We start from the raw sequence: 9,742 nt of genomic DNA, 5'->3' as shown, positions 1-9,742 counted from the left end.
AGAGCCTATGATCATGTGGTCTAGATTTTGATTTTCGCCGTCTTCATTTATCAGTTAAAAAGTTGAATTTAAGCATAAGATAATAAAAAATAAAGAATGAGCCTGGGGTTATTAACACTTGGAACACAAAAAAGGATTTCGTGTGATGGAGCATTTTAAGAGATATAATGAATCATTCCCGTGACTCCGAAATAAGCTGTTGGAAAAGTTGGTTATGTGATATGATGTCAGAGATAGTTGCCAGATTGAATGCTTGAAGCTGAGTATTGTTTCATGATCACAACATTGTGAATTCAATTAGCTTGAACAATTGCTTAGAAAACTGAAGTGAGGCCTTTCTCATTCAACACTTTTAAGGTTTCTGATAAAAAGATATATTCATGAAAAAATTTACAAGGAAGAGTTACAAAGTCAACTAAAAAAGTTACAAGATTTTTGTTCAAAATTAAAAATTACAAAATCAAGTAATACTATACTTCATTATTTAGAGGGAGTATCAAAGTGAACTATCATATTAAACACCCAAGTGACAATTGCAAATGCAAAGGTGGGGGAAAAATCAATGATTATGGAGAGGGATGATCTTGTCGCCTCCGTTGGCAAGTGGATGTAATACTTGAATCTTAAATTATGTGTTGACTTACATTGTTTAAACTTTAAAATAACTAAAGCGGTTAACATCTTGTTTTGTTATGATACATATTTTCATATTAAGCTTCTTATTTTTGGGAATTCTCAAAACTAAAGAAAAGAAAAGCAATCTTAATATGCTGCAAAAAATGTCATGTGGAACCTCTGCTTTTAAAATGATATTTAAGGATGGTGTCTTCAGACTGAAAGGTAATTAATGGAAGGAGGGCTAAGAAACTAACACCAAGCTGAAAGTCAAACTCAAGTAAGGTTTGATTGCATGATTCTCAAGTGCCCAAGAAAGGAATGAGTAGCTGATGGTTGGTACTTGGTGGTAATTTGGCATATGACCGTTAGGTTATACCTAAAACTCATGCAATTATTATTGTTTTAAAAATAGTCCGGGAAAACCACTTGGACAATGGACAGAGAAATTTTCTAACAGAAGCAAATGAAATGAAGGAGTGAGTTTGTGAATTATAGTGATTAATATGAATTTTGGGTGGGAGTCTCCAACATCATCACCTCCTACACCTCCCTCTCCACTTCCCATTAGTTTTGGACCAGGGAACCGCAGATACTCCTTCTCAGTTTCTTCATCTCCTTCCCCACCATTCTCCTTAGCTCCTTCCACCCACACATCTGCTGAGAATATTCCCCTTCTGAACAAGACATTAGGTAGTCCTAATGTGGCATCAGTATTTTCTTTGGATCGCCAAGATCCTCAAGGATTGGATTCCAAGAGCACATGCATCAAGGACTTGTAAGTGTCCTCTTCTCTTTTATATACTTACATGGAAGTACAATTGACAATTGAACATACATGAATAAAAATTGATTTTGCATGCCATATGATTAAATACAACGTTTAACTTTTGATAAACATGTGGGCAGTGGCAGAGCCACTCGTTGATCAGGTGGTGCCTTGGCACCAGCTAATTTTTAAAAATGGTATAATTTTTCTTTAAAAATTATGGTACAACTTTAGCACTAGTTGAGTTTTTATAAATAATACAACTTTGGCATCGGCTGAATTCTATGTGATCGAGTCTTTTGGCACCAGTTGAATTTTATTTCTGGCTCCGCCACTGCATGTGGGAAAAAGAAATAAGTGAACAACAAACAAATTATCATTGTTTTACTGAGAGTATGAATTATTTGATAATTTAGAATAATCCACTTGTCCTAGATTAGTGCAAGTAATCCCACCCGCATAACAATGACCTCACTTGGAACTTGCAAGTTTCTTGACTGGTAGTTTTAGTTCCTTTCATTCCAAAGACACTTAATTATTTCTTGGAGTATCTAAGCAGACACCCACCAGTCAAATGCAAAAGGGTGTTTTTCAACCTCTTTTCTTGATGAGTTGAAGTGTAATTAACCACCTTTTGTTTTTTTCTTCACTGAGTAAGAACAGGTTGGAATGGTTTACACAAAGATGTTGCAGTTGCTGTAACAAGTTTCTTTGAATCTTCCTAACGCCACAGAACAGCTCAAGGATTCAAAGCAGTGTTCAGTAGAGTTTGTTCCCAAAGATTTTTATTGTTATTATTTAGGCATTAGTTTCTGCTCAAACAACATCTAACCTGTCTGCTGACGCATTCAAACTCCTTAACAATTTTTTGTTTTTTGGGAAAAATTGAAAGGAATTCAGGTACAATTGAGCAATTAACAGACCAGTAGATGTTTATATGTTATAATCTCTCTCTCTCTCTCTTGAGGTATGAGGGAGTGTGCTTCGCACTCCTTTTTTGCAGTTGTGACATTCAGTGTTGATTTAGCCAGAAAAGGCTCGTTCTCTTTTTTATTTTGTTTGAGCTCATGAACATTTTATGTATTTCAACGATAAGGTCATTTTAAAGGTACACATCTAGAATGCCAAAGCATCTTATTCACCAGAGTAAATGGATATTTTTTTGACACAATAGAATCAATGATAATTGAATTGAAATACTTAAATTTTGGCCAAAATGTCAGTCATTGTATTATACGGTGATATTATTAGTAATAACGGATTCCAACTTAGAAAGGACAAGTGGAGTAGAGGGGGAAGAGGGAGAGCAATACATTCGTATATGTTGGGGTTTGGTAATAAAAAAATAAACACAGCGAACAATGGTAGAATTGGATCTCAATTACCGCCCCTAAAAGGATGAATGGTAATTCTGAAACAAGCAGCCATTTTTATGTTCTTCACAGCAATTAATTTCTAAATTATAATGTATGTTTGTATCTTTGTAATTAGGGGTGTTAACGGACTGAGCTGAGCCGAGCCGAGCTTTGGTCTTAAAAGACTAAGCCTGTGTTTAAATGTGTCAGCCTGTTACCTGTTATAAATATAATTATTGGCTGTGGTCTGACTTATTTACAAAAAATAAAAGTCTTATTTAGTCTGTTAAAAAAAGTAAGACAACAAAAATTTAAACAAACATAACATACAATCAACAACACTAGTAATTCCATAAATATTCATAAATTCAATGTATATCCAAACAACATAATATAGAATAAAATCTTTTAAAAAGTCTATTTAACTAATAAAATGGAGTGAAATGGATTGAGGAGAAATAGAAAGCTATTACAAGAAGTATAAAAAATATAAAATAAAAATAAAAAGTAATATACTAGATCAGCCTGGGAGGCTCTAAGGCCGAGCTTTTGAATTGGAACCTGAAGCTTTTTTATTAAACATGCTTTTATACAAGTTCAAGCCTGATACCAACAATCAATTTTAGACATATAAGCTCAAGTCTTCACGAGCTGAGCCAAAATCCCCTGAAAGGCTCCTGGCTCGATTAACACCCCTACTTGTAATGCATTTATGCAAGCATAATGTAACTGACCAAGAGGTGGGGAAATTTTTTTCGAACTGAACACTAATATGAAATAAACCACCTCATAATAAATCTAACTGTTCAAGTAAGTTTATAGACTTAATTACACTTAATAAGCTAATGCCTGATTTTAGCCTTCAAATAATTTTTTACTCAAATTTAATTCTTCAATTTTTTACTACCATGTCCTCTCGTGATTTATTAATATCTAAAAACCTCAAATCCTCACTTGTTATTTAAAATCTCTACAAACTAAACCATCAAAACCATTTTAAATTCCCTTTCGCTCAAAATCCATTAATCAAATCATCAAATTCCATCTGAAAAAAAATCCGAAAATTTTCTCCTCTTCAAAACCCTAACCTTACTTCTTGCAAAAATAAAAAAAATAAAATTCAAACTTCATCATTTTCACCAAATTTTCATTTCCTCAACCGCTCAAATCATTTTTCTATCCCAAATCCTTCTTAAACCCCAAATTATTTGAATTAAAAAATGAAAATTTAAGAAATTTTGTTAAAAAAAATAAATAATGAAAAGACTTGATTGCAACAGTTAAACAAATTAAAATTCAAACATAAAAAATACTAAAGCATCAAAATTACACATTAATCATTATAGAGGAATTAAAAATGCAATTAAACCAAGTTTATATTTAATCCAGTTATCTTAGTTTGAAATGGTTTGATTAATTGCTGCACAGACACAATTCAGTTAACTGCAATTAACCGAAGCAATTATAGGCACTAGACATTCAAACAGCCCTTCCACAGTAGGATCCTAAGTCAACTACCTTATACCCTCGTGCAGCCACAGAAACAAAAATTTGCTGAAAATTGAAGCTGGTGTAAAATCAGAGACAATGAAAGACGATGGTGGAGAGAGTTCCAGTGAAAGAGGCTACAGCTTTGATTCTTTAATAACATTCATTCCATCTTTCTATTTTTTTCTTTTCTTTTGCTTTTCAGTTCTTTGATTCATATTAAATCATCTTCTCAAATCTTACCACCTAACACCAAATGAGTTTGGTAACCCAAAAAATAAAAATAAGAAAGTATGGTTCAGTTTTTATGAACCATTTCTGGTGCAATATGGTTCCTTTCAGTTTTCTAAACTAGACCCAACAATGCCAGAGTACTAATCACTGTTGATTTTGCTGTCTCTGTTGAGAGAAATTGGGATGATTCTGTTGTGTGTTCTGAAGTGTCACCATACCAGAATGCAAATGCTGAGTATTTGATGCCATGCTACCAAATGCACCTTGTGAAGCATGTTGCTGCTGCTGCTGCTGCTGCTGCTGCATGGGCATCATACCACCAGGATTGCCACTTCCCATGTTAAACACTGCAATGTAAAACCCCGGCGATGATTCAGCAATTAGTCACACATACATACAGAAAATAGAATAAATGATACTCAGGTTGCATCACAACCATTTCAAGGAGGGCAGATTAAACACACCCGATTCTACAATTAACTAACGAAAAAAAAAAGAATTGAAGACATTGAGGAATAAAGTTCATACTCTGATCACTCAGCATTTGGGAAGCATGACTTCGCTGAGGGTTGTTTCCAGATGATCCGAACTGAGTAAATGAAAAATGTGGAGCAAGTATTAATATGTTATCATCATATGATTTAAGGTTAAGGTTAACCGAAAAGCTAGCCGAGACAACTATACAGACAGTGAAAAGAAAAATAAACGTATGATATAAATTATTTTGTCTTAAAAATAGCCAACTTGGAGTGAGTGCCAGGGAAGAGTGAAGACCAGCTGACCCTTACACAAAATGAAAGATATCATAATGAAAATTATTTGTCATAAATTTCAAAAAATACAAGACAATAAAAAAATTGCCAAAATTAAATTATCATTCATAAATTTGCAAATCAGAACAACCCCTAAAAGTTACGTTTCTATTATAATTCAATGATATACCGATAGCCTTTAATCATCCGAAGTACAACGTGCATGGAGGGAGTTAAAACAAAAAAGTGACTAAACTCTACAAGGACTAAATAACCTAGTTAGCAAACATGACCAGTGCATCATAGATAGATCATTCACCATTAGTTCCTTTGACTTCTCTTCTTGTTTCATTCTAATCCAATGAAATTTACACTTCAATAAAACCAATCAGACCTATTGGGAATACACCATGGTCAGAGAACATGAAAGACAAACCTGCACCCGTGGTAGAAGGGACTGTGAAGACATTGTGGCTGAAATGTTTGGAATCTGAGATTATGAAGGAAAAATCATCATAGATGTAATTGTTGAAGAAGCACAGTAACAGTAAGAGCAGCACAAAGAAACACGACAACAGCACATCATCAAAGATAAAGAAAATTGATCTTTCCAAACAGGGATAGATATAAAGAGGTTCAACAGCGAAGATTACATGAATAAGTGCACATAATCACACTACAATAGTATAAAATGATCCTACCACACACACACACACACACACACACACACACACACACACACACATATCCACTATTCAATTAAATTATATTATATGAATATCGTACCATTTGCGTATTAGGTGTCGTTTGAGCAGCACTGAATAACGCACTGTTAGCAGGACCAGAAAACTGGCTTAAACGAGTCATTTGATTTCCTTGATTCAGTTGGCTTTGACCAATGGCATGCTGAACATGTGCTGAAGAAAGCTGCCTACCCTGAAATTGCTGATGCCCAAGTGGTTGAGAAAATTGCATCTGATGTTGCCCATGCAACTGAAGAAGAAAGCAAAGCTTATTACCGCCAAGAAAGAGAAGAGAACACACTAGAAATAAGACCAAGTTTGCCACTAATGTGTCCATGTACGTATTCATGGCAGTTAGATTACTATTCACTGTACTGTTTACCGTTTTACCTTAGTTCATTGTAATATAATTACCCTGTGTATAGTAGATTATTGTCTACTGGTTAGTTCAGAGATGTGGTTAGATTGTAACTCATTTCGGTTTCTCTGATAGGGTTTAGTTAGTGACTCATTGCTGAGTCAGCTTTCCACTGCTCTACAAATAGAGCACGTGTGCTTGTAACTTCAACTTTACTAATCAATACATACAATACACTTTCAGAGCTCTCTCTTTCTTCTCTCTCTCTCTCAACTTTACTAATCAATGCATGCAATACAAAAGTTGATATTGAAAACAACCTTTTACGTGTGCTCTAGAGTGAGTTGCTAGTTCACAAAATGATTATCAGACTTAATGAAGTCAAGAACCGTATGTATAATATATTATAACTGGTCCTTTAGGCCAACTCAACGATATATTCACTCAATGCAGAATATTTAACTTGAAAATTTTACCTGTCCCAGCCCTTGCATTGCAGATTGCCTGTACTGTTGCTGCTGAGCAAGAAGTTGTTGCTGCTGCTGTTGAGGTAACTGCATCAGTTTCTGCCGTTGCTGCTGCTGTGCTGGTGGCTGCTGTTGCTGCTGTTGTGGGGTTTGTTGCTGAGGGGACGGTGTATTCATCATATTTGTAGAAGACCTTGGAGAATTGGCATATGGGATTGGTGAAGCTGTTGTATTATCAAAAGAAGTGGTGCTGGTTGCAGCAGAAGGAGATGCAGCTGATCTTCCCAAAAGTTGTGATCCTGAGTTCTACATTAATAATATTAGGTGAGAAGGGCAAACCCCAGAGCACAAAGACTCTCCGACTTTGTGCAGATTGGAGTGAGGACTGATTGTACGCAGTCTTAGATATTTTTAAAAGAAAATGCGACTAGAAGAATTCATATTATTCAAAATTTTAAACCACCAAATGAAGTAACTAGTTCTCATCCCAAGGGTTTAAAAGTTCGTCAGTACAGAGGGATCATGAAAGGTAAATATCAAATAGAGAAGGCCAAATAAGGTTAAATGAGAAATCAACCATGTAGCGTCACAATAGTAGTTCTGCAGTCAAACAAAGTCTAATTTCCTTCAAACTAAAAAGGATGAGCTGGGTTCCCAAGTCTAACAATAAAATGTGAGAGTATAGCACAGGGACATTTCAAACAAGATACTGAATATGCAAAGCAAAATAATGTTAAATCAAGAACATCCAAAAGCACATGTAACCACAAATACCCTTTATCTACAATATTGAAAAGCCAAAAGAAAAAAAGATATTTGAATATACAATTGAATATCCAGATATAAAACCTTCATGTAAATGTCAATGACCTAACCTGCAACAACGAATTCTGGCCGCCCATGCTGTTTGACGGCAGTTGGGTATTCTTCATATACACACCTGAAAGTAATACTTATAAATGCCACACAGTGCCAGAATGATAAAATCCAATGGTAAGATCCACAATATTTTTTACATGAAGAGTTAAGAATGATTAACTATTACCAGATGCATCAGGAAAAGATTGTCCACCCTCATTAACAGTAAGTGCATCTGCCAAATGCATTGGAAGTGCAGGAGTAATCTGCCTCTGGTCTCCAGGTATCCGTAATCCTGCATGCAGTTCCATTTTATCCAAATGTTGATGTTGATCATCATAAAGAATAAGCACAATAGGAGAGTGATTGATATGGAGGTTTATTGAGTTTCAACAAACAAAAGCTTTCTTCAGAATAAGCTAGCAAAAAACACCTTCTTGTAAGTTGTAATCAAGTCCTTATAAAATACACTAAATCTAATGCAAACAGTGTACAATAGCAGAATCATCCTTATGAAAGCAACTTTGGATCTCAATATGTATGTAGAACAACAGCCACCAGATTTCTTAATAAAATGAGATGATGCTATTGATCCAAAGCTGGATGCTACATAAATTTGGAGTGAAAATCATCAACTTTGAAGAGCCTTTTTCTTCCTTCATATTATTATAAAAATGTGTTATAACCATCTCCTACCTTGTCAGTGCGGAAAATTCTCTCCCTCCCACCCTCTCTGCCCCCTTCACTTTATGTTGTTGGCATGCGCAGGTTTGGGGGCTTTTAAGTAGGTCATAACTTGTCTAAATTAGATTACAAAGAAAACAATAACACAACAAGAAGCATAAATACCAGAACAGAAATGAATGCAACTGATTGATACGTCAACTAGGGTAGCTGCTTTTAGATTTCATCCTGGGTTAAAGTAGAACGGTATTGACATAAAGCTGATGAGAATGTTACAACTTACAAGTACTAATCACAAATTATCGGGGTGCAAGACTTTAATCCCAAATTAAGTCATTTTACTAGGCCATCCCCGTCACGGCATCATCCCTTGACATTTAAGCATGATTATTGTATAAAAAAAATAAGACAAAAGAAATAATTAAGCACGAGGAAATCTGGTGTAAATAGATTTTGCATAAGGCAGGAGATGAAAGTGAAAAGCATTACCCTCACCAACATTGACAGCAGCTCGGAGTAGATTTTCCTGTTCTTGAATTTTGGCAGCCTGACCCTTGTCCAAAGTGGGGAGAATGGACGGGCCTTGACGAGTTCCGAAGCAGTAGGCTTTACGAGTGTCAGCCAAGACTTTTTCAGCACCTTCACAGGCTACTGCAATCATATCAAGTCTAGCCTGCAAAAAAGAAAAAAGAATGGACTCGATGAATGATGAATGAAGAGAAGGTAGGTGGTACGGTACATGAAGTCGAATTGGAAATGGAAATGGAAATGGAAATGGAAATGACCTTCAACTTATCAATTTGAGTAGCAATTGGAAGGTTTTGCATCCCTTGAAGCAATTGATCTCTCTTAGAGTTGTCATGTATCTCCATTTCAGGGAGTAGTTTTGAGGAGAGCATAACAGGTAGTACTATAATTGCAATGAAGATGAATAGTTATAGATTTGAAATGGAAAGTGAAAGGGAAAAGAGAGCATAGATATACTTGTTGCATTGTCGGCATTAACATTCTTGGGATAGACTACAAATGCCTTGGACACCTTCTTCATTTCGTCAACAATGTTGAAAAGCTCAAGGTTCACCATTGAATATTGCCCCAGAATATCTTGCCTGGGGCATGGAAATGAAATTCAAATTCAAATTGAAATTCATGAAAATGAAATTGAAGTTCATGAAATAAGAATCGGAACATAGATAGATAGATACCACATACCATTTGGGGGTGGTGTTGGTGCGAGAGTAGGCGTCGAAATCTTCGAGAATCCTGGAGATGGCTTTGAAGAGGCTCATGGCACGCGTCTTCACTTGTTCCACGTTTAGCTGCTGCTGCACTGCCTGGTTCAGTCTCTCCTGTCCCTCTCCTTGTCCTTGTCCTTGCCCCTCCATTCCGATCAATGATCCTTTCCTCCCCCTCCCTCTC

The 9,742-nt window shown here is 35.7% G+C and overlaps 1 protein-coding gene across 2 annotated transcripts; it reads right to left on the bottom strand.

Moving 5' to 3' along the window:
• Nucleotides 1-4,399: 4,399 nt before the first annotated feature.
• LOC133301570 (mediator of RNA polymerase II transcription subunit 8) lies at nucleotides 4,400-9,742 on the bottom strand. 2 transcript variants are annotated; one of them, XM_061501222.1, is made up of 11 exons: nucleotides 9,536-9,742; nucleotides 9,308-9,432; nucleotides 9,109-9,233; nucleotides 8,813-8,996; nucleotides 7,821-7,934; nucleotides 7,657-7,721; nucleotides 6,791-7,087; nucleotides 6,000-6,206; nucleotides 5,650-5,703; nucleotides 4,990-5,050; nucleotides 4,400-4,808 (listed from the first exon to the last, which is right to left on the bottom strand). In XM_061501222.1, the coding sequence occupies exons 1-11, from the start codon at nucleotides 9,706-9,708 to the stop codon at nucleotides 4,606-4,608; spliced, it is 1,608 nt and encodes a 535-aa protein (XP_061357206.1). In that variant the 5' UTR covers nucleotides 9,709-9,742; the 3' UTR covers nucleotides 4,400-4,605. The 2 variants fall into 2 exon arrangements, with proteins under 2 accessions (XP_061357206.1, XP_061357207.1); XM_061501223.1 differs by having other exon boundaries at nucleotides 7,827-7,934.

The sequence above is a fragment of the Gastrolobium bilobum genome, unplaced genomic scaffold, assembly GCF_033153095.1.
Source record: "Gastrolobium bilobum isolate Gb01-03AN ecotype WA unplaced genomic scaffold, APGP_CSIRO_Gbil_v1 utg34075, whole genome shotgun sequence".
NCBI classification, from domain to species: Eukaryota; Viridiplantae; Streptophyta; class Magnoliopsida; order Fabales; family Fabaceae; genus Gastrolobium; species Gastrolobium bilobum.
The sequence above is the reverse complement of the archived record's forward strand: the minus strand, read 5'-3'. Positions and strand labels throughout refer to the sequence as shown.